At 32.5% G+C, this 25,144-nt stretch overlaps 3 protein-coding genes and 1 long non-coding RNA gene across 7 annotated transcripts; 3 read left to right on the top strand and 1 right to left on the bottom strand.

The window, feature by feature from the left end:
- The first annotated feature begins 5,711 nt into the window (after positions 1-5,711).
- On the top strand, positions 5,712-11,733 carry LOC115713047 (phosphatidylinositol 3-kinase, root isoform). Its single transcript, XM_030641524.2, has 18 exons — positions 5,712-5,870; positions 6,093-6,189; positions 6,333-6,429; positions 6,701-6,859; positions 6,930-7,139; positions 7,324-7,502; positions 7,629-7,776; positions 7,999-8,094; positions 8,189-8,324; positions 8,442-8,563; positions 8,840-9,034; positions 9,147-9,317; positions 9,409-9,546; positions 10,199-10,353; positions 10,509-10,652; positions 10,809-10,956; positions 11,048-11,207; positions 11,400-11,733. Exons 1-17 carry the CDS (start codon positions 5,759-5,761, stop codon positions 11,183-11,185), a joined length of 2,445 nt encoding a protein of 814 aa, XP_030497384.1. The 5' UTR covers positions 5,712-5,758; the 3' UTR covers positions 11,186-11,207; positions 11,400-11,733.
- A 1,578-nt stretch (positions 11,734-13,311) lies between these two features.
- Positions 13,312-15,690, top strand: LOC115714250 (multiple organellar RNA editing factor 8, chloroplastic/mitochondrial). The gene is made up of 4 exons (XM_030642877.2): positions 13,312-13,806; positions 13,930-14,027; positions 14,125-14,190; positions 14,958-15,690. The coding sequence occupies exons 1-4, from the start codon at positions 13,409-13,411 to the stop codon at positions 15,449-15,451; spliced, it is 1,056 nt and encodes a 351-aa protein (XP_030498737.1). The 5' UTR covers positions 13,312-13,408; the 3' UTR covers positions 15,452-15,690.
- Positions 15,691-18,632: 2,942 nt separating this feature from the next.
- On the top strand, positions 18,633-21,374 carry LOC115714135 (ADP-ribosylation factor 2). 4 transcript variants are annotated; one of them, XM_030642695.2, is made up of 7 exons: positions 18,633-18,791; positions 19,376-19,542; positions 19,907-19,977; positions 20,150-20,269; positions 20,558-20,676; positions 20,760-20,841; positions 21,088-21,374. In XM_030642695.2, exons 2-7 carry the CDS (start codon positions 19,395-19,397, stop codon positions 21,091-21,093), a joined length of 546 nt encoding a protein of 181 aa, XP_030498555.1. In that variant the 5' UTR covers positions 18,633-18,791; positions 19,376-19,394; the 3' UTR covers positions 21,094-21,374. The 4 variants fall into 4 exon arrangements, with proteins under 4 accessions (XP_030498555.1, XP_060970793.1, XP_060970794.1 ...); XM_030642696.2 differs by having other exon boundaries at positions 18,644-18,791; positions 19,386-19,542; XM_061114810.1 differs by having other exon boundaries at positions 20,760-21,374.
- A 1,067-nt stretch (positions 21,375-22,441) lies between these two features.
- Positions 22,442-25,087, bottom strand: LOC133037444 (uncharacterized). Its single transcript, XR_009687569.1, has 2 exons — positions 23,190-25,087; positions 22,442-23,097 (listed from the first exon to the last, which is right to left on the bottom strand). It is a non-coding gene; the product is annotated as an uncharacterized LOC133037444 (long non-coding RNA).
- Positions 25,088-25,144: the final 57 nt, after the last annotated feature.

The following is a 25,144-nucleotide window of genomic DNA, read 5'->3' as shown; positions in this document are numbered from 1 at the left end:
AGCTGCAGATATATTGACCAAGCCTTTAACAACAGATCGGTTCAACTACTTGAAGAACAAACTTCATATGGCTTCATCGCCATTTCGTTTGAGGGGGGATATTAACCAAGAATCTGTTAGTTTAAGTCAAAGGCAGTTTGTTACAGTCAAATGCTGTTATTCTGTTATGCCAACTGTATTTTTCTGTTTTTACTGTCCTTATTGTTTGTCTGTTTTCATCTTGTATCTGCAACTGCTCTATATAAATAAAATTCAAGCTAACCATTAAGGGTTAAGCTTTTCTTGGCATTGTTTTTTTGCTTTGCACTACACTCTGTTAATTTTGTTTGTCTTGATTAGCTTCTACATGGCCTAAAAGGCCAATCCAAAACAAGCAAAGCCTTACACAAGGCAAACTCTAGCTAAAGACTGATTCCTCAGTCACAGATTTGAGAATAGTCTTATGTCTTCTTCTCTCTCGAAGAGAGAAACCCAAGGGTTCTAAGATCGAAGAGATCAAACTTGTTCTCTCATATCAAACACACACAACACAAAAATCACAAACACAGTATTAATAACACAAACACACACACAACACAAGAGAGATAGGAGTTAGGGATTGAGATAAACAAACATAGCACAAGAGAACACCACGATTTGATCTTGGAGTTTACCCCAGAATGCTTGATCTTCATTAATTCAGAACAGGTAAAAGTTCTCATTAGATTCAAATCACAACTTGATTGATAATTTGTCTTGATTTCTCTCTTTTAATTTTTCTTTCTGTATTTTGTCTCTAGCTTACTAACTCTTTTTTTTTTCTTTCTGCATGTGTATGAATACAACTTGAGAGCTTCTCTCCACAACAATGGATCTCACAAGAGTAAAGCTTCAGGTTTATTCTGAGCTTAGCAGTAGGTCCTTTTAAAGCACTAGGGGCGATACTGGAATTTGGACTGAAAACTTGGTCCAAATTCTAGTTGAGCAAAATTTTCTTGTTGTAGTTATATTTTGGAGTTTATTGTTGTAACTGCTTTTCTTATTTTTAGTTGTAACTGGTTTTTGTTAAGAGTCCTGGTAGAGAGTCTATACTGAACATTAGCCCAAAGGGCATATTTGCAATTCATGTTTTATAAATACTTGATCTTATAAGGAGATCTATTCAACAAATTCTACCTAGATTTCCTTATGAGTGATGAGAGTTATTTGCACTCTTGAGGATTTTAGCTCGATGACCACTAGGGTCAATTTCCTTTTCAATCCTTAGCAAGTTCATGCAATGCTTGTACTTGCCTAGGGTTATCACTTTAGTTTCCATGTTTGTGGGATTGTGTTCGGTGGGAACTTTTTCCACTGTGACCTCTCCCTGAGTCACTTTGTCTTTGATAAAGTGGTATTTGATCTCAACATGTTTGGTTCTGTCATGAAAGACAAGATTCTTGTAGAGATGAATACAACTCTAGTTGGCTATCTGAGTAGATTATAATAGTATTTTTAAGTAAATTTAATTCCTTTAGGACCCTTTCATCCAAAATGCTTATGCTCTGCCTCAGTAGTTGATAGGGCAACCCGGGTTACAGTTGGACTTTCCAGCTTATACAATTACCTCCAAATTAGGAAATAATAAGCCGAAGTAGATCTTTTAGTGTCTCTATCACCAACATAATCAAAATCACAGAATCCTTCTACCAAAGTTAGATTTTGGGATTTTTTGAACACCAAACCAATATCAGTAGCCCCTATTAGATATCTGAATATCCATTTCATAGCCATCCAGTGTAGTTTTTCATGGTTAGCCATGTACTTACTTAGCACACTTATAACATATGCAATCTTAGGTCTGGTGCTTACCATTAAGTACATTATGGACCCAACAGCATTAGAACAAGGTACTTGACTCATCTCCTCCCTTTATTTCTATGTTTTAGAGCATTCATCTCTAGAGATCTTGTATTGACTAGTAATTGGCTGGCTAGTCTTCTAAGCATTAGTCATCTGAAACTTTTCAATTACTTTCTGTATGTAATCTTCCTAACACAGCTTTAGGATTCCTTTACTTTTGTCTCTCACGATAGTGATCCCTAGGATTTTAGTAGTAGTACCCAAATCTTTCATTTCGAACTCTAACTTAAGCATCTCTTTGACCAAATTTACCTTAGACCTTTCTTTGTTGATTATTAACATGCCATCTACATATAACAGTAAGTGGATGACATCCTTAATATCACTTCCATGAAAGTATAGGCAAGTGTCATAGTAGCTTTTAATGAATCCTTGCTTAGTCATAAAAGCACCAAATCTTTTATTCCATTGTCTTGAAGAATGTTTAAGCCCACACAAGGACTTAACTAGCTTGCAGACCATGTGGCATTTCCTTTTTTCTACATAACCCTTAAGTTGTTCCATGTAGATATCTTCTTCTAGCTCACCATGTCGAAATATTGTAGTGATATCCCTTTGATCAGTTTCCATGTTAAATTAATTAGCTAAAGCAAGCATCAGTCTTATGGTCTTGTATTTGACTACTGGAGAGAAAATCTCTGTGTAGTCAATGTTAGAAATTATTTTATCAGGATCAATATTTACTAACATGTATTTTGACTATAATTCTACAATCTAACAACCTAAATATGAAAAATCCTAAAACGATGAAATAAAGACATTAAGTTACAAAAAATCTCACAATAAGGGCAGCGGAATAGATTGTCTCATTCTATTCAGTTCTCTAACCCTTGATCCTTTTTGTTGCAGATTATCAAGAGCTGAACCTAGATCTTCTCTCATTCGATTATGTTCATCACAGTCCTTCACAAAGGCCTGAGTATCAACTTGAACAGTGTGGGCTAATACTCAAATCACCTTTGAACAATATTGAGACTGAGTTTTTGCTAGTGAATTTCAAAAATTAAAGAGAAGAGAATGATGAGACATTAGTTTTTTAATCTTCTTCTCTTTCTTTATATACACATTCACTTAGGGTTAAGTTTAGATGAGATGGGCTTAAAATAAAGACTTGTGCTGAATCTTTCTCTTAGATTCGAATATACATATGAGCTTTAGAGTTAGATTCTAGCCACTCTATTTTAAATAATGTTATCTCATCTATTTATTTAAATACCAATTTTTTTAATAATTATCAAATAAAATACAATTTTAATATATTTATTAATTAGACTCAAAAAGTTTACTAATTAATAAATAAATTCATATATATCCTTCCTTCTCAAAATTACCCAAACTTGGTGAAAGTTCTCAAATAAGACATAGTCTATTTTTAAATTATAATTGACTTATTAAATCAATCAGTTGAGTCTAAAAGATGATATTATCTCGGACAATGTGGGGACCATGGACCTATGTAACCAAGCTCCTAATAAGTAGATTTTGAAATTTATCGAGTAAATTTCTTAACTTATTAATTCCTCCTAACTTCATTATAGATTCAGAATTGCACTCCTAATTACATAGAATGCTCTATACACAAAGTATAGATACGCTTTGAATTATCCATTATTTCAATCACAACAATCATTGATTCTATGGACGGTTTACATTGAGTATGGACAAAATTATCATTTTACCCTTCAATGTATTTTATCCTTAAAACACTTAGCCACTTGTAAATGATATTTTTAGAAACTAATATAATTACCGAAATGAGTGTTCTATCATTTATTGTGTTAAGCCAAGCTCTATAAAACTATTGTTTCACTTCTAATAAGCATAGAAGTTATAAATGTTCATATATATGATTAACACTCTCACTTAATTGTACTATTGAGTTTTCAAGATGTAAGTATGGGTTATTCCTACGGTAAGCTGGTAACGAATAAGTCAAAGAACTCGTGCAATATATTTAAGCTATAACTTAACCATCTAAGGATTGAGATCAAATAATTTATAATCAATTAAGTGATATTGACTTAGAAAAAATATAACGGTGAGTTTATAATATCTTTTCCATTTTCAATGTCGCTCCATTCCGATGTATAGCCAATACATCCAATCCTAGTTTACTTTACTAATGTCCTGGAAAAGACATTCTACTTAGCTAATTGTAAGTAAACATTATCGATGATTATCGCATTAGTATAAATCCAATGCACTGATAAATCATGGAACTAAATAATTTGAAGCATATAATCACAATTTCTTTCCACTATGATGATATCACTGTAATTATGAATAACTACTATATGTTCAGAATTTAATAGAACTTATATATTAAACCTATAATCATGTATAAAACATGTGAACAAAGCATATAACAATGTCGAGATATGATTTCTGATCTTTATTAAAAGTAAATAAGATTACAATAAAATTAAGTTTTATTTAGGGCATAAAATCTCAACAAACTCTCACTTGCACTAATATAAAATAAAAGTGTATTTCAATTTATAAACTATGTAATAGGATTTGATAGGTTGTACTTAATATCAACTTACTCTATCATTACATTTTCTTTAGTCACAAAATCCATAATTTTATAAATTTCCTATCTATATGTTTTACTCCTCTTAGGTCAAATACACAAATTCTTGGTAGTTGACCTTCTTTCAGTCCCTATTCTAGTTTGAGTTGAAAATTTTAATGATAAGTGCTTTACTGAGCTGACTGCCCCCATTCTAATTAACGCATGGCAACCCATTATCATGTTATAGACTGAAGGAAGGTCAACTACCAAGAATTCTTGTATTTGGGTAGCTAATAATGGCGAGTCTTCCGTTGTTAGAGGGAGATCAATTATTCCTATACTTACAACATTATCTCCCCTGAATTCGGATAAGTTGACTTTGCATGGTTTCAGTTGAAATTTTTCTAATCTCATTTTTGTAAGTGTTTCTTTGAATAGGATGTTAACTGAACTCCCTTGTCAACTAAACTCGTTTTATCCTTTTGTTTGCAAGTTGAACAGTTATTAGGAGCGGGTCTGTATGTAGAAAATCGGTGTATGTCGTATTGTCTTCAGTGAAGATAATGGGTGATACCTCAATTTTGGCACGCTTCAGCACTTCAGGTGTGAAGGTTGGGAATTGATTCTTTACTTGATTGACAAATCGCTTTTAAGCAGTGTTACTTGTTCTTGCGAGATGGGGCTCTCCAAAAATTACCAAAATATTCTCGCCAACAACTAGTGGTGGCTGGACATTTTGATTTAGATTCTGGTTGTTGGATTGTTGGCTGCAACTATTATATATATATATATATTTATATATTTTTTTTTCTTTGTATATGTGCTAGAATTTAGTTTTCTCATTTTGGTTATGTTAAAAAAAATTGATAAAAATTAAGCTGAGGTATTATTTTGTACTGTTTTGAAAAATACAGAATGTGATTTGTCTTTGATAAAATAAAAAATCTAAATGTAACTTTTGCAAAACATACGGTTTAAATAGTATTTACCATTAATTAAAAGAAATGTTATGAAATTTCAACTAAAATATGTTTCTAGTTTTAGCTCAATTACACATTTAAATAATATTGGTTGATTATAATTTTTGTTCTTAACTTTGACATGTATTATATTATACTTTTGAACGATTAAAATTATTAGACATAAAAAATTATGTACAATTTCCTTCAATTTTACTAATATAGTGATTATTTATATAATATATTTTTCACTAAATTTTTTTAAATAATTTGATACATGTCAAAATTAAAAGAAGTTTCTAATTTAGAAAAAAAAAAAAAAATCACCCCTATACTTACACGTGCCCTCCTAACTAGTCATGATAAAAACAAAAGCTTTGAAAAAAGCGTATGAACGAGAAAGATGAATGGGAACGAGTTCCGGTTCTTCTTGTCCTGCGATATCAATCTTCCGGTGACTTTCCGAATCGATAAGTTGGAAGGAAATTTGCCTCCTTCTAAATCCCTCGATTCCGGTACCAATTTCAATCCCTAATTCTCTTTTTCCGCTTTACTCAAATTCTTTGCGTTTGGGACTTTGATATGAACTCAGCGTGTAATTTAAGCAATTCAGCACTTGATTGCAATATTGGGCAATCTGTATTATCCAGAAATTACGTCAATTCGATCAAAAATTGGCCAATTCTACCAAAATAGAATTTTTTTTTTCTTAATTAGCCTTAATTCTTTTGCTGCAGATGATGATTCAACTACTGATGAGAGAAAAGCGGAGTTGTATGTGGAGTGTGCTTTGTACATTGATGGTGCTCCATTTGGCTTACCCACAAGAACAAGGTTTCACCTTATAATTTATCTATGTTTTTTTTGTAATTGTGTCTACTGAAATAACATCTGAAACTCTTCTATTGTGCCAAACTTACTGTTATATTGTTTGGTTTAGTTATGATGATTTTTATATTTTCTTTACTCTTTCTCAGGTTGGAATCTGCAGGACCTTCATATTGTTGGAATGAACTAATCACATTTAGCACCAAATATCGAGACTTAACTGGTCACTCACAGCTTGCTTTTACAGTAAGCTGGCCTTCTCACTTAATATACTTGTGTTACTCAATGGAATGAAATGTTCTCCTTTGTAAATCTTATGGCATTTATGAGTTAAAAGATGGATTTTTTTTTAGCAGTCCTCTCTTTTTTGTTGGTCTTTATATTCCTAGTTGGATCAATAGTTTTATGATTGTAATAATGTTTTGTTGATTTATCAAATTATTGATAATTACTTTTTTGTTTTTCCCTTAGATTTTTTTCTTAAGATTCAAGGTTGTTGATATTGCTGGTAATGTAGGTTTGGGATGTTTCACGTGGGAAAGATGAGGGATTAGTTGGTGGGGCAACGATTCTTCTCTTCAATAGCAAAAGGCAGCTCAAAACAGGAAAACAGAAGCTCAGGCTTTGGCAAGGAAAAGTTGCAGATGGATCATTTAGTACAACTACTCCTGGAAAGGTTTGTAGCGATTTCTATTGAATTTAATCGGTAAGATTATGGATCATTTTGTAATATAGCTTATTTACAGGTCCCTAGGCATGAACGCGGGGAATTGGAGCGCTTGGAGAAGCTTATGAACAAGTATGAGAGAGGACAAATCCCGCATGTTGACTGGCTAGATCGTCTTGCATTCAAATCTATTGATAAAATCAAGGAGCGTGAAAACACTATAAATGGAAATTCTAATTTATACCTTGTTGTTGAGTTTTGTGGCTTTGAGCATCGAGTTGTTTTTCAGGTACATTTCAAATGAAAAGAAAGTTGTTGTGTTTGTTTGCTTGCTTGCCTGTTCTTTCTTGAATTCAAAGGCAATTGTTAGTTAAAGTTAATGTGTTTGTATCTCTTTATTGTTTGCTTATCCAAAAAGACATTGTCCTTGAGTTCATGGAAATTGGCATGAAGTTTATTTGTTTGGAATGTAGGAATCAGGAGCAAATTTTTTATTACCATCACCTATTGCTTCAACAAATGAAATTGTCATTGTTTGGGATCCAGAAGTGGGGAAAATAAATCCTTCTGAGCACAAACAACTAAAGCTTGCAAGAAGTTTAACCCGTGGAGTTATTGACCGTGACCTTAAACCTAGCTCCAATGAAAGAAAGTAAGCTTCAAAGTCTTACACTAAAATATCTTAGCCTTTTTTTTTTCCTCTGCTAGTCTGTCAATGGATTTATTTTTAATTAATGTAAGAATCTTGAGGTATATGACTTCCTATGTTTATTTTTAGGTCGATACAAAGGATTCTTAAATACCCACCAACAAGGACTTTGAGTGGAGATGAGAGGCAATTATTGTGGAAATTTCGTTTCTCATTGATGTCTGAAAAGAGGGCTCTTACAAAATTCCTTCGATGTGTTGAGTGGAGTGATGTTCAGGTCAGCAATCCATTTTTGGTTACAGTGATTATTGAGCTTGTTAAGAAGGCATATCTCGAATTCTTGAAGATTTAAAAAGAAAAGAAAAATGGTGTGCCATTAATTGAGCCATCTTTGTCTTCACGTTGATCGTTGATTTTCAATAGGGGGACTCACTATTTGGCATTGTAGACTACTGAATACATATTTACTTAAGATTTATATATATTGATGTGTTTGCAGGAAGCAAAACAGGCACTAGAGCTTATGGGCAGGTGGGAAATGATTGATGTTTCTGATGCATTGGAACTGCTGTCCCCTGTTTTCGAAAGTGAGGAGGTCAGTGTGCAAGATAAGACAGATCTTTTATGCTATTATCTTTGGGATTTGGTATTTCTTTTGTACAGTGCCTTAGATTAACTTCTTGTACCAGGTTCGTGCTTATGCTGTCAGTGTCCTTGAAAGAGCGGATGATGAAGAACTTCAGTGCTACTTACTTCAACTTGTTCAGGCTCTTCGATTTGAGCGCTCTGATAAATCTCGTCTTTCTTATTTTCTTGTGCAGCGCTGTATGTACTCTTTACTTGTTAATTGTGTGTGCATGCACTCATGTTCCCACGCAACACTAAAAATATTTTCAGCTTACTTGTTTGTTAATTATCTCTGAGACTTTGGTCTTTTGACAGCATTAAGGAACATTGAGTTAGCCAGCTTTCTTCGCTGGTATGTTGCTGTGGAACTTCATGATCCAGCATATGCCAAACGTTTCTACAGTACCTATGAGATTTTGGAAGAAAACATGATAAAGGTGAGTTCTACTTTGCTATGCCTCTGCCTTTATCTACATTTAATATTAAGGTCATAGCTTACCTTTCTTGTGCATTATACCCTGTTTCTCTTTGAAAGGAAATATTATGTACTAATCTCACTGCATGAATTTTATGTAGCTGCAATTGATAGTACAAATATGGGCATCTGTAAAATATATATATATATATATATGTAAAGTTTGATAAATGTAAAAATGCATCCAAGGTAGACTGAATAATTGTGCAGTTCAATAACTATATCCTCTCTGTAACAGTTGCCTCCTGGTGTGAATGGGAATGAAGATGGATTTAAATTATGGCAAAGTTTAGTTCGTCAGACAGAATTGACTGCTCAGTTGTGTTCTATTACTAGAGATGTAAGAAATGTTCGTGGAAATACCCAGAAGAAAATTGAAAAACTTAGACAGCTACTTTCTGGCCTTCTCAGCGAGCTTACTTATTTTGAAGAGGTATATTTTAAGTTAAATGTCTTTGTTAAAGAGCAATTGGGTGTCCATTTTAATTGTATAGCTGCTTTAGTGTGACATAATTAGCTACATTTTCTGTGTTCGTTAAATTTAGCCAATCCGATCGCCAGTGGCTCCTGGTGTCCTCATCACTGGAATTGTGCCATCAGAGTCATCAATTTTCAAGAGTGCATTGCATCCTTTGCGCCTTTCCTTTCGAACAGCAGCTGGTGGAAACTGTAAAGTTATTTTCAAAAAGGGGGATGATATTCGACAAGACCAATTAGTATTGCTCTGTTTCCTAGTCTCCTTTTGTGTCACTTTCACACATGGAGACATGTTCTGATCATGATTGTGTTGTTTGGTGGTCCCTATAGGTTGTTCAAATGGTATCTCTGATGGATCGATTGCTTAAGCTAGAAAATCTTGATTTGCACTTGACTCCATATAAGGTGCTAGCAACTGGACAAGATGAAGGAATGTTGGAATTTATTCCATCTCATTCTTTAGCACAGGTATTAAATTCTAAAGATGCTACTTATTGAATGGCATTCGTTTATCTTGTCTATATTGATAAGAATATCAACTATTCAAAATTAACATAGCCATTAGTTTTAAGAAATTCCCTTGTAGGAATGAGATGTGCATCATATTTAATACACTATTTCTGTACTTCGTATTTGAACCCCAACTTCTTGACTGTGCCTAGTTGGCTCCTCATATTTAGTACACTTTTTATTTTCTGTTGGTGTTTGGTTGTTCACCCCCTGTTTTGCAAGGGGCTTTTCTCAGGAACTGAATTTCCAAGCCAGTAGTTTCTGTTTATTCTCAACAAACTAAAAAGTATCAGTTGCGGATTATGAATCAGTAATTTATGGTCATTGTCTATAACAAAGTAAAATGTACCAAAATTCCGAGGAGCAAGTGATAACGACATCAATAGTTCCATACTGCAGTGTTGCAAGTGATAACGACATCAATAGTTCCATACCCTGCCAAAAAGTTTGCACGAAACACAATTTTCTTTATGTATAATATATATAAAAGCTTGTACAAAGAGCATATATGCATAATGCAATATGTGTCACTTATTAATCGAAGTAATTTGTTTTTAGAGTTTGCAGTGATGGTTTGCTTATGGTAAGCTTTTTTCTTTTCTTGTTTCAGATTCTCTCTGAACATAGGAGCATTATAAGCTATCTGCAGAAGTTTCATCCAGATGAGCATGGACCATTCGGTATAACAGCCACCTGTCTTGAAACATTTATAAAGAGCTGTGCTGGATACTCTGTTATCACATATATACTGGGCATTGGTGACAGGTAATTATGAAAAGAAAAAGATAGTGAATCCGACAACACAGATATACACTTAAGTAAATTGTGCAAATTAAGGTTTAAATTTATTAACTAGAGTTAAACAATATCTTTGTGCATAAATAATATTGGATATTTTCGGTCTGCTCTCTACTCTGCAGGCACCTTGACAATCTCCTCCTCCAGGATGATGGGCGCCTTTTCCATGTTGATTTTGGCTTCATTCTTGGTCGTGATCCTAAGCCATTTCCTCCACCTATGAAGCTTTGCAAAGAAATGGTTGAGGCTATGGGTGGAGCTGAAAGGTATTTATTATGAAATTTGAAACTCCCCCTTGTGTGTTTGTATGTAAACATGTTTGCTGGACAAGGTCCTGTGAGATTCATAACATATTGGTATGGCCATCGGCCACTTATTCAAGTGAGATTTCAACTAATTATTTCTTTTCTCTTCCTCGGCAGTCAATATTATACAAGGTTCAAATCCTATTGTTGTGAAGCATACAACATTCTCCGGAAATCTAGTAATCTTATCTTGAACTTGTTTCATTTAATGGCGGGTTCCAATATCCCGGATATAGCTTCTGACCCTGAAAAAGGCATTCTCAAGGTGGCCTCCTCATATTTTACTCTCTCTTATAGTTATTATTAAACTGTTTTTTTTTTCTCTCTTTGACAAAGAGTTTGCTGGTGTAATCCAGCTTCAAGAAAAATTCCGGCTGGACTTGGACGACGAAGCCTGTATTCATTTTTTCCAGGATCTAATCAATGAAAGTGTCAGTGCATTATTTCCTCAAATGGTTGAGACAATTCATCGGTGGGCACAATACTGGCGCTAATCACCTAACACGAATCTTATAGGTAATCCCTAGTACAAAGGTATAACTGTAAAATTTGTTCATGATGGACTCAAATCATAGTTGATTTCATAGATTTACATGGGCCATTGTATGCGAACTTATTTAAACCTGTATTTGATCACTTATTACATGTTTTTTTTCGTAGTAATAAGAGAGTATAATACTAGTGTTCCTAAAATGGCTTCTGTTTCAGTTTCTCAAATCTGTAGAACAGAGTTAAGGTTGAAAGAGTTCTTGTAGTTCTGGATAAAAAGAGAGATCCAGCATAGTTGTGCTGAGTAGACAGGGGAGTGTGTATATATACTTTCATTTCTGCTGTTCATTATTGCCATATAGTTTAGCCATATTGACTTTAATGATTTTATTCTGTGTATATAAGTTAGAATGTTTAATGATTTTATCTCTTTAACTTTATTTATTTGTACAGAAATACTTTCAGACTTGCATATAATTTACAAAAAGCCAACTGATTATTTGTACTGACTGGTACAAGATTATATAGACTAGTTTACTGTTGTTGGCTTTAACTACTGCATGAATGGAGAAGATACGTGTCACATTTTATATGATTTAACTATCATTCGATTCCAGTTTAGAGAGAGGGAAAAAAAAAAAGCAATATCATTCACTTGATAAAAAATATCATTTTTCTTATTTTAAAAACAAAAAATAGTTTTTTTTTTTTTAGTTACGATGGCAATTATCAAACATGCACTTAGTTTTTGTTTTAAAATTACATGTTGGTTATAAACCCAGAAATCACTTGGCTTCCATTCGGCTTTAATATTTTCTTTGGTTAATTAGTATTTGTTTCTTCCTGAATTTTGACATGTATTAAATCGTAGTTCTTAAACTTTTTTGGCCGTTAAAAATTTTTCCGAACTATTGAGATTGTTAAATTTAAGAATTTTTGTCTAATTTTAGTAAAAAAATTCTAACATAGATGAAAGTTCAAGGGGCATGATTTAGTACATATCAAAGTTTGAAGGCATGATTTGATAGATATCAAAGTTTAAGGAACATGGTTTAGATATCAAATTAAACTAATTAATATTTTCTTTTAGTTTGAATGATTAATTAAATTTTATGTTATTATAAGTAAAAAAAATATGTATATATAAAAATTAGAAAAACACAAAAGTGTCACCAAACCAAATGTTATTTATTATTATTACTTTTTTGAATTGTATAAATCAAATCGAATCCCTTAAATACTAGATGTAAAATATTGGATGGATACAAGTTTAAATTATTGAAGAAATTTGAATTAAACCAATAGATATACATGAAATATATATAATAGATATAATTTATTCAATTTAACATCCAATGGATATAAGATAGATTTGATGACTGAAATTAGTTGAATCAAATCGGATAGTAAATTTTATCATTCAATATATAATTAGATCGAATCTAACTATAGGGAAATTTTATTATAATGCACCCCTTAAAAGGGATACACCGATACATTTCTATCTATTTTAGTATCCGAAATAATTTTTTAATCAAATTTTTTCTCATGGTCATGTAAATTATACTTATTTAAGACATTCTACAAAATTTTAAAAAAATCGGAAAATTTTTACACGCCGAAAATTGCATTCAAGTATTGTGTTGCAAGCGTGATTATTTTATTTTATACGCGTGTAAAATAGAGTGTTTGAACATTATTTTACATATTGTAAATTATTTCGAATTTCTTAAAATTTTGTAGGATATTTTAAATAGCTATAACGTATATGAATATAAAAAAAAATTAGACTAACAATTTTCTTTTGAATGCCGAAACAAGTAGAGGATGTATCAATACATCCATTTTAAGGGGTGCATTGTAGAATCACCTTATCTTATATATAAATAAAAAAGACAACATTTACGATTAACGACAATAGTTTATAAGAAACAACGACAGTTGGGATTTACTTTATTATTATAATTTTTTTATTTTTTATTATTATTATTTTTTTTGTGATAAAGACGACAGTTGGGCATTTCAGCAACCCAAAAAAACGACAGTTGAGAAACGACAAGTTTAACTGAAAACGACATCATTTAACAAAAACGACACCATTTAATGAAAACGACATTATTTGTGTTCATTGATTTCATTCCACTTCACTCTTCTTTCCCAAAACCTCGAGTATTCTCTTCCTTCAAAACACCTTGAGCCTTTTGGCATTGAGCTTCGTTTTCTCAGCCATGGCGACCAACTTCCTATCTCGCTCCCTTCCCAGAACCTTAACCATAGCCTCCTTCATTTCTCGCCCCTTCTCCACCTCCTCAGCTTCCATTTCCACACTTCAATCTCGCTCCTCAATTTCTTTCCTCCACCGTCTCCGCCCTCTAGTTGGAGCCATCACTATTCGCAGAAGCAATTCTCCGTCTACAGTGCTCCGGTCCTTTTCAACCAACGTGACTTCGTCCTCTCTCAACGATCCCAACCCTAACTGGTCCAATCGCCCCCCAAAGGAGACAATCTTGCTCGATGGCTGTGATTTTGAGCACTGGCTTGTCGTCATGGAACCGCCTGAAGGTGAACTTACTAGGGATGAGATCATTGATAGCTACATTAAAACCCTAGCCATGGTTGTTGGAAGGTGATGTTTCTATCAATTCGTGTATGCGTGTTTGAGCTTCTGTGATTTAGTTTAGCTTGTTCTCAATTAAGCTATGAATTATTTCATGATTTACTTAATTTGCTCTATGCATCTCATTTACAGTGAGCAAGAAGCAAGAATGAAGATTTACTCGGTATCAACTAGGTGTTATTTCGCATTTGGGGCTCTTGTATCTGAAGAACTTTCATATAAAATTAAGGGTTTGTGATTTTTTTTTTGTTACTATGAATTTTGAATTGTGATTTTTTTTTTATCTGGTTTGTATTTCTTACAAATTTTATGATCGAATTCTTTCAGAATTGCCTAAAGTGAGATGGGTTCTTCCTGATTCATACTTGGATGTAAAGAACAAAGATTATGGAGGTAATATTATATTGAGCTCGTGTGGTATGTCTTTTGTGTGTTCTGGTTTTAAGAATGGCCATTTCTTAGCTCGTAAGCCGTGTACTATAACTTTTATTTCTGACCTTTTCTTTGTGAAGTTGTGATATGATTAGAGTGTAAAAAAAAAACCTTGATTTGTAGAAATCGTTTACTATTCTTATCCAATCTTATTATTTTTTATTTATTTTTTTTTTGCATCACTTGACTTTTGAGTTTTTCTTCTTTACCAAGTAAGGTTGCATTTGGTTGGAAGGAATGAAAACACAATAATAGATTTTAAAATGAAATAAAATTTAAAATGCATAAATGTAAATAATAATTTTTACCTTGCATTGAAATTTCAATGATCTTTACTTCTATTTTAAAATAGAATAGCCATTTTACCGAAATAGTGTAAAAGTCATACCGTTGGAACGACATTCCTAAGTGTGTAAATTTTTAGGATTAGGTGAATTGTTAACTCTTGCTTGAAGTCATCCAGGAACCACTATGCCCACCCATGCCATGAAGAAAAGGCAGTGGTCATTGATAACTTATTGCATAAAATGGCTTTTTGGAAAATCGGAACTTATGAATAATCCTTGACATTTTAATCATTTTTACCGTGTGCAATGTGTGCTGCTGCAATGATCTTATATAAGATTGCTATTATTAAGTTAACCAAGGTGTTTATGTGATCATTAGAATTGTGTTGAGCATGATCCGTGACTTTTTATCGTTGATACCGTTTATACACCTTTTGGCAGGGGAACCTTTTATTAATGGTGAAGCAGTTCCATACGATCCCAAATACCACGAGGAATGGATAAGGAACAATGCTAGAGCCAATGAGAGAAATAGGCGCAATGACAGACCTCGTAATTTTGATAGATCTAGGAACTTTGAGAGGAGGAGAGAAAATACACAGAACCGGGATTTTCAAAGGGGTGCACCTACTATGCCAAACCAGACGATGCAGAATGCTGGACCGAACTCCCACAGAATGCCCCCTAACAGCAACATGGGTCCACCGCCTCCCAACATGGGTGGAATACCCCAGAACAATATGGCTGGAGCTCCTCGCAACAACATGAACCCACCTAATAATTACGGTGGCATGCCACCAAGCAACAACTGGAGTGGACCGCCCCAAAACAACTATGGAGGAGGACCACCCAGCCATAACATGGGAGATCCCCATAACAGTTACACACCCGGCAGGGACGCTGGAAATGTGTCTGGAAGGAACTATTCATCATAGGAAAACCCATCAAGAATTTTTTTGCTGTAAATAAGCAAACATAGCTATTCATCTTGGATTTTTAGGCTTTCTGTTACTACTACTAGGTTGAGATACTGTTTGTGATGTGTAGCTCAAGTGATTGAGAATCATATTCTAATACCTTCCCTCTGCTTTATTCACTCCTAAAGGTAACAAACTTTTAAGTCATAAAGGTATATTCTCATAATTCAAAATGACACGTTCATGTTTCATTTCAATTTGATATGGAAGTCAATTTTGGTGTAAGGGTATTCCATTCAAGCTAAAGAATTCTTACATACATTAAATAGAGTAATAAAAAAAAGAAAATGTAATAATTAGGAGTGGTTTACAACTAGATTCTTCAATAGGGTATTATACTATTTTAGTCTCATGCATTAAGTAATGAGTAGTGATATAAAATATTCTTTAGCTTGACAAGGATGAGATTCCTTCTCAAGTGGTACTTTTTTTGCCACTAATCTTTTATTTGTGATTCCATCTCATGTGTTGTTGAATTTCTTTCAATATCGAATTTGGGAAAACATATCTGATTTGTGCTGTGGAGATTTGAAAAATAATACTCCCAACTTAAAGTTGTAGTGTGCTCAACTTATCTTCACTTGATTCCATCAATAATGCCATGTTGTTTTGATCAAATATCTTCCCACCGACTTGGTATAAGCTGTGTGTTTATTTTATTTACTTATTTATTTGTTTTGCTTTTGCTGAATATAGAAGTTGTTGTGGCTAGTTTTCACTTTTCAGTGTATTATGTTCAAGGGCTCGGATTTCACAATATGAATCTCTTTTGGTAAAGTACATAATAAAGTAAAACTAAGGTAGGTTCATTAACTATGTCACTCATTATAAGGAATATACTAACTTGTTTTTGAGTTGAGTTGTAATTTGTGTAAGACTCGTCATCGTTTTAATTTTGTTGCTCACAATATTTTCATTGGGTGTTGTCAAAAAATACTATTCGGTCTGTTGAAGTTTTCTTAACACTGGATAATATTATTTTTAACGATAGTATAGTATAACTTTTAATTCTTATTTACATATGTATATTAGACTTTTGCTTTTTTTTTAAAAAAATTAGGTTCATTAAATTTAGAGCACTCTTAATAATAAGTTAAAATAATTTAATCTTTAAATTATAGAGAAAAAAATTACAAAAGTGAGTTTCTATCAAATAAACTAAACTTTAGTTATTTTACATAATATTTTAACTTAATAAATATTGTTTAATTTAATATAGAGAGATAATTACTAATTGAGCTAAACATAACTTTTCTATGTGTCATATCATGTGTTCTATTTTTATAAAATAAATAAAATATATTAAAAATATTTAAATAATATAAAAAAATAGAAAAATATGATGTAATTTAAAATTTTGAGGTAAAATAGATAAAATAAAATTTTAATAATACATTCTAGAAATTAAAAGTAAGAAGCAGTTGAGATTGTTCTTATATTACTTACAAGATTTATTCTTAAACTTGATAAAAATTCCAAGAATTTTCTTTTAAGAAAATGTAAAGAGCAATTTCATATACTAAAAATTCAGATAGTCATATTAGTACTTGATACTATTTTTAAAAGGGTAATATTTGTAGGGACACGATTTTGTGCTGAGATATACTTTTACGGAATGTATTCCGTGATGTACGACAGCCGTTAAATGGTAGAGTTATTTAATCTGAGGGCTGGGGTTGATCAAGGGATAATTAGGGTTAAAAAATTATAATGTATCTTGAGACCGATTTAATGTACCACGAAATACATTCCGTGAAAGTACATTCACGGGACAAAATCATGTCCAATTTTTGTACTAGATTGTTAAATAAATAGTGAGTTAATAAATTTTGATGGGGGATTTGCATTCATTTGGATTCAGGATTTCTTTTTTAACCTTAGTTAAATAAAGAAAGAATCAGAATTAATTGTGGTTGTTCCACAAAAGTGCTTTTAAATTTATGGCACCAACAAAATCGTTTTCAACTATTTAACTGTATGCACTCTTCAAAAAAAATAAAAATTGACCATTTGAATTTGAACCACCAACGACTCTCTTTTCTTTGGTCAGAGAAATTAATACTCAATAACACAACTGTTCTTCCTCGATTAAACAACAAACGTATATGTAAAAAAAATTTATCTTTTTTATTGCTGTAATTTTCTTTTATTTTTGGAGCAAAAAAAACTCAGACACTTTTAATAACTTTTTTTATTTTTATCATTTAAAATATATTACATAAATATTAATTTTTTTTATACTATAACACACTTTTATTTTATATTACTCATCATATTATACCATACACCAAATTTTTTAAAATACATTATTAAAATTCTATATTCTATATGGAGTGATTCTACATTTCTCCTAATAAAGAAGGGGAGGTCTTAAGTTTAAAATTTTCTCCCTAATATAAAAAAAAAATAGTATTTTATATAAAAATAATTTGTGGCATAGATACATAAATTTAACGTTCAGTTATAAATAAATATTAAATTTAATTTTTGGCGGTAATAATACTTAAATTATAGTTTTAGAATTTTTGTAAGTACCTGACTATTAAGTGTTAAGTAAATTGTCACATAACAATTCTTGATTGGTCCAAGTCGGTTAAATTTTTATTTTTTTTTAAAATAATTAATTTAAATATACCAATAAAATAATAACACGTAGATAATGATTTAATATTTAACGATTAGTTACTACACAGTTACAAAAATATAACTTACATATTATTATCGTAAAAAATTAAACTTGTATTTATTTACAAGTTAAACTTAAGTATTTATACCGCAAATTAATTCTTATACACATATAGAGCATAAATAATATATTTTGAAAAAATAAAACTAACCTATTTTTAGTATATTTTTTAAAATTTTAAAAGTTATCTATTTTGAAAAAATTATTATGAATGTTATTAACTCTTGCCATTTAAATTTGAAGCGGCGAAATTAATAAAACAAATGTTTTAATTAATAAATAAATAGCTTTAAAAAAAATTAATAACAAAAGCCACGACTTAGGTGGCGCCCTTGCGATGACGTGGCAATCACTGGTTGGAAAGGTAGTGTAAGATGTCGCTTAGAACGTAAGCTGACTTGGGGGTATTTCGGTAATTTCATTGGGCATAATGCTCATACAATACCTCACCTGGTAGTATTTTTTCCGATATAAAAGCGCTCAAGTTGACAATTCTTTCTTCTCATTCCATTTCCATTTATTACGCGTTGGTCTGAAGCTTGCTTCGTTCCTTCTCTTTCTCTCTCTTCGCTTTCTCTCACTAGATCCCTCTGCGAAATCTCTACAGAGAAGGTAAAATGCTTTGAATCTCAGATCTCTACGTCTTCTTCTTTTTCAGATTGATCTTAATTTCGTTCGATTTTGCTCATTACTAGTTCAAGAATTGGTTTACAAGTTATTCTTCATTTTTCGCTTTGTTTAGATTTTCTTGTGCGTTGTGTAGTTCTGGAATCGATTGCATTTTGTATGTATAAGTTTGGAGTTTCTCTTATAATTTAGTGGATTTGTTAATATAAAAAGGTCTGAATGAATGTGTATTTATGCTATCTGTATTGTACGTTTGAATTCTGCGGTGGATCGTTAGGTAAAATGGTTTAGTTTCTTGGATCTGTTGAGATTATACGATCTGTTGTTGGAGTTGATGTAAATTGAAATTGAATTGATTATAATGGATATTTTGATGTATAATTTTGTGGCCGAGATGTTTTGATGTTGATTTATAGCTTTTTGGTTATAGATTTGTCGTTACCTTCGGATCTATTAGATCTAACGAAGCATCTGGTTGAATTTCACGTCACAAGAAAATAGTTATTTTGTTTGGCAGCGTTTGATTTAGGAGTGTATCGTGTTTGCTAATGTAATGTTGACATGTGTAGGGATCAACAGCCAAAACAAATGGGGCTGACATTCACCAAGCTTTTCAGCCGGCTTTTTGCCAAGAAAGAGATGCGAATTCTGATGGTTGGTCTCGATGCAGCTGGTAAGACAACCATCCTCTACAAGCTCAAGCTCGGGGAGATCGTCACCACTATTCCTACAATTGGTGAGTTCTTCCATTCGTATTATTGACTCAATTCAAGTGCTCGTCCGTTTTGCTCTCTCTTGTTTGTTCAAAGAGTGAGATTTTCAGTTTTGCTATTCTGTGATCTAATGATAATTTGCATATGTAGGATATATAAATTTCCAAATAACACAATAGAACATATAAATGCTAATTATTTTATAGATTTCAGAGGCCTTGTTTTTTTCACATATATGATCGTAAAGTAATTGTGTTTAAGCTGTGCAGAATCTATTTTTAACATTTTGAATGCTGATATAAACTTTCCTCCCATGATTTTGGCGGTTTTTTTTTTCTTTTTTACGACTGATTGACAAAAGTAATAATTACAATCCTTCTTTCACAGGTTTTAATGTGGAGACTGTGGAATACAAGAACATTAGCTTCACAGTTTGGGATGTGGGGGGTCAAGACAAGGTATGAACTTTTGATGCTTGTTTACACATCCTTTAAGTAGCCATAAAAGCAAGTTTATGAGCCTGTTCATTTTCTAATGCTTTAGTTGCCCTTATGATTGATAGTTCAACACTGTCTATGCTTTATGTTGCTCTGGAAATAATGAGTTAATGACCTGCATATTCCATTTCAGATCCGTCCCTTGTGGAGGCACTACTTCCAAAACACACAGGGTCTCATATTTGTGGTGGACAGCAATGACAGAGATCGTGTTGTTGAAGCAAGGGATGAATTACATAGGATGTTGAATGAGGTATGTTGACAATCGATTTTATATATTAGTTTGCATTACCAATTGATTAAATTGAATGACTACTTATGTATAAAGGACTGTCTTTCTGTTTTAGTTATTTGAAAATCATTATATTGTTGGCAGCAGTTTAGAAATGATTATAAAATGCCCACTTATTGTATGCTATTATCAGTTTCTGCTCACTGCATGTTCTTCAATTTGCTAATTTCCATTTACATATTGTTTTCTCTACAAAATAAGTGCTCATTTAAAAGAAGAATAACTTACTTTGCTTTGCTGATTCTACAGGATGAGCTGCGCGATGCTGTTCTTCTTGTTTTTGCTAACAAACAGGATCTTCCAAACGCAATGAATGCAGCTGAGATCACTGATAAGCTTGGTCTTCATTCTCTCAGGCAGCGCCACTGGTAGCCATCTAATCTTCATCATTACTTCGTTTAATTACACAATGCTCGACACTACAGAATCTAATATTTGTTCAATTTTCCAGGTACATCCAGAGCACATGTGCAACCTCAGGAGAAGGATTGTACGAGGGTCTGGATTGGCTCTCCAACAACATTGCCAACAAGGTCAGCCTTTAATCTTATTTTCAATTTGTGTGTTCATCGTTTCAAATTGCACACTATTAGTAAAACTCAAGTAATAATGACCATTGACCAGAATCTTATTTCACCTGCATTTTATATTTTCAAGTAACTCATACGTCTATCTCCTCTTACATTATAATGAACTCAGAAAATTGAATAGTATTTTTTTTTTTGCATATTCTAAAAGTTGAATATTTGTTATACTAAATTGTATTTCTCGAATTATAGGCATAATCCCTATGTGGAGCCTTTTTGTGGACAATCAATTCTGGATGCAGGGGTGAATATTATCTAGTTCTTTTTTTTCTCTTTTTTTGTCGAGACAATTGAATTGTTGTGTCTATTGTCATTTGGTGACAATCATTTAGGATTTTGTTTCTAATGGTTATATTGTAATAGAAGAAGAATGGTCGGTTGGATATATGCCCATTGAGCTTTTGTTTGGGGTTTAAATACAATGCTGAGTTGTAATCAAAAACTAATTCGACTTTTAATTTCTTTCTGAATTGTATCTCTGTCTGGCTATATGTTACTATTTCATTTTATTCATTCAAAAATGATTTTAATCAGATTAAAAGCATTTTTTTTGTTTGTGTACCCATGAAAGTTTACTTTTATTTAAATTAGTCTCAACAACTTTGATTTCCTTTATAAACCAAGGTTCAAAATGGTGATGAGGTAATGATTTTGTACTAGTTTTGAAAAGGGAAAGCACACTCGCACCAATCAACATCAGATTCTTAAAACATAAAAAGATCATATGCAAATTGCGTTTGTCTATATTGTAAGACAGACTTTAATCTTGGATAGGAAAAAGACTGCTTGACTTGGAATTTCTGTTTACACAGTGAAAAGAGCTAAGAATTGGCTTTTCGGTCTACACTGTTCTATTAACCTGTTGCCGTATAATATGGTAATATTGCCAAACAATATTAAACCACATAATCAATTTAGATGGCCAAGAATGATTTATGGCCCTTTTTTGCATCATAGGTCCAAAAATGAGCTTGGGAATTCGGGACCCTTCGAAATGACCTGTGGCCTATTTTAGTTCATGTGTACAGATAAGCGAGACATGTCGATTACAAATATCAAACAAATCTTGTACATTCCATTCATTTGTTAGTAGCATCTGAGCTAGAATGATCCGAACTCGAAAGCATTTTTCTTTTGTCCATATTTGTTAGTCCCACATATAGCTAAGATAGTGTTAGACTTGTAAGATGGATTAGGTTCCTTGGCAATGAGAAGAGAACAGTTGGTAACTAATAGTTCATCTTAGTCTTGTACTAGCAAATTATATTCATTGATATCATGATATGTGAATCCACATGAATTTAGTAGTGAATCCTAATGAGTTACTGTCTTTTGCTTTTCTTGAAGAGATAAACCTCTGCTTGGTTTGTAGCATCATTCAATTGACCCTTATAATGAATTTTGGCTAAAACATATACTTGCTTGCCTCGCCTGTATTTTGATAGAGCTAAGATCCTAGCCTTTTTTTCTCTTTTAATTAGTATCAGTAATATTTAGCATTTAATATTACTATAATAATATCATATAAATATTTCAATTTTATGTACAAATTTTAACCACTTTTTGATTTTTATTTTTTCAAAAAAATAACTATATTAAACAAGAAAAACTACACAACATTACACTTATCTGCTCTTAAAAGCGCAACAGCACAAGATAATAAATCCTCTGGCCAAAACAAATTACAATTATGACTAAGAGCCCAATTAGCTAAAGAATGAGCCACTTGATTACAATTCCTAGTGGTAAAACTTATATTTGTACAATCGTCTAGGAGCTTGCTTGCTTTAATCTGCGCTATCGGACCCCCCAGTTTGCACAAGGGACCACAATCGCTTTAAGATGATTAATGAATGTTTGGCTATTTGAAGCCACTGCAAAATTTCTGATGTTGAGTGTCTGAGCCAGCTCCAAGCCCGTCTGGATGGCCAGACCTTCAGCAAGCAGCACTGTGAAACAACCACAAAAGTACCTTGCCCCAACCGCAACCAAAAGCCCCACTGATTCCTGAATAATTACACCCAAACTGCCTCCTGGTCGACCCTTATTCAAAGCATCATCACAATTGATCGTGCAATGCCCCTCAGGGGGAGCTTTCCAACCAGTCTTCTCCCTATCCTTCACTCTGTTTTGGTCAGCTTTCCAACTAGTCTTCTCCCTAAGTTTCACTCCATTTGGGGAGTATCAGCTTTCTCATTAGCCCTGGGAAAAACCACAAACGAATACCAAGGAATCTAATTTCGATCGGGTTAAGATTGAAGAACAATTTAGCTTATGTTCCAATAAACATTTACCTGTAGTAGGTTGTTTATGTTTCGATTTCCTTTGAGGAGGAATCGCAAGGGTAACACTTTCGAAAGAGGCAGTTTCACCGCTGACACCTACCCCCTCCCCAAAACGAGAGCAAGGGATTGATGAAATACTACCCAAACACTCGACTTCTGGGTCAATGGGCTCAGTGTGCTCAACACCTTCCTTGGAAGGAGAACTTGAGACTAATATGAATTCAACAAAAATAGGAGCAGTGCTCGAAAAGAGAGAGTCAAAGATTTGTGAAGAAATGCTTCGATTGTCCACGTTTTCTATTATATACTAAGAAAAGGGAGAGAAGAAATAATTCTTTCAACTTTAAGTACTAAGGATTAAAATTGTAGGTTGAGAGCACAGACAGTTACACAAAGATTTGATTCTATTTCCTAATAACAGAGGAAGTACCATGATCCAAAGTAGTGAACTAGTAAAATGAAAGAACCCAGTAATTTAGAGAGAGACAAACAAAAATAATGTAAAGATGGGGTAAAAATTAAAAGCATCATTTTATAAGAAATTTAAGTACTTGAGGCTACCTCAAGTGGCCATAGGTAGGTGTGTGTCTTAGAAGTCTTGGGTTCGAGTCTCAGCTAAAACATAGTTGTAATATATAACGCTTAAATAAAAAAAAATAAATAAATAAGGATTAAAACCTAAGGCCCAATAGATTAAACAAGACTTAAGCCCAAACAAAAGAGAAAACACAGCCTGAAAAATCCATAAGAAGTTCAATAATTAAAGACAAAATTGTAGAGAAAGCGCACACACCCAAAGTTAATACAAAAGCTTTAGTCGAGATACAAGAAATTGATAGCACTAGAAACCAAGTCGAGATAGACCAAGGACGACACTGTGCTGAAATAAGTCAAGAATTCACTAAGATCGAAACGTGCCAAGATAAATTAGGAAAAATATTAAGGCAGAACAAATCATACCTCAATCCCATAAATAAAAAAACAAAGAAAGATAAGATAAAGTAGAGTTTAAAGAAAGATAATCATAACTTTAGAGGAAAAAAACTAATCTTAAGAGAATTTAGACAATTCATAAGAATACGTGTCAGCCACAGGCATTTAAAGAATAGCAAGAATGTGTGTTAATACAAGCATTGAAAGAATAATAGCACAACTATGCATGAAGAGGACGTACAATGTTAAAAAGCAAAAACTCACGTAAAAGGCATGCATTATGAATTGAAAGAAAAAAAAAATCCACCAAAAAAAATATATTGACAGGATAATTTGATCAAAAAGAAACTTACCATTTTTGGTAAAAACAAGTGTCTTTAATACCTAAAAAAAACTCAATCAGAATTTCATTATATATGATGATTAAATATATATTTGTTGGTATTAGTGAAAATGTCCAAAATATTTTATGTATATGTGTTATATAATTACAATGGTTAATCAGTCATTGTTTTCCACCAAACATATTTTCTGTCATGATAGCAGCTTCTTCCCTCTCTCACCCTAAAAATAAAGATATTGTTTTCACTTTATTAGTTAATTTACACATTTATTACAGTTAACTTTGGATTTCCTCTAGAGATTTTCTTTGAATCGCCATTGGCACATATATTATCTGAAAAGCTTGATTGTAACTGTGCAGTGCTAATGTAATCTATAAGTTTGGTAAAAGTAAGAGTACTCTCCTCTTATTTTGTTTTATTCTTCAGAAGAAAAATAAAATAAACTGTGGTGTATGTATTCAGATATCTTTATCTTTTTCATATATATGTTTTTAACTTTGTTAACTTTACTTGAGAAGACCGTTATTAAAATTCCATTCCATATCACAACAATTCAGTACGTAGGAGAATAATATTGACCATATATTACTTGTATATATATTGTATAATGTGATGACTATATGAAGTGAAGAGAACTCCACTCTTTATTTATTGTCAATTATCAAATATATATTTTATTCATTTCAT

This window comes from Cannabis sativa, chromosome 4 (assembly GCF_029168945.1).
Source record: "Cannabis sativa cultivar Pink pepper isolate KNU-18-1 chromosome 4, ASM2916894v1, whole genome shotgun sequence".
NCBI classification, from domain to species: domain Eukaryota; kingdom Viridiplantae; phylum Streptophyta; class Magnoliopsida; order Rosales; family Cannabaceae; genus Cannabis; species Cannabis sativa.
The sequence above is the reverse complement of the archived record's forward strand: the minus strand, read 5'-3'. Positions and strand labels throughout refer to the sequence as shown.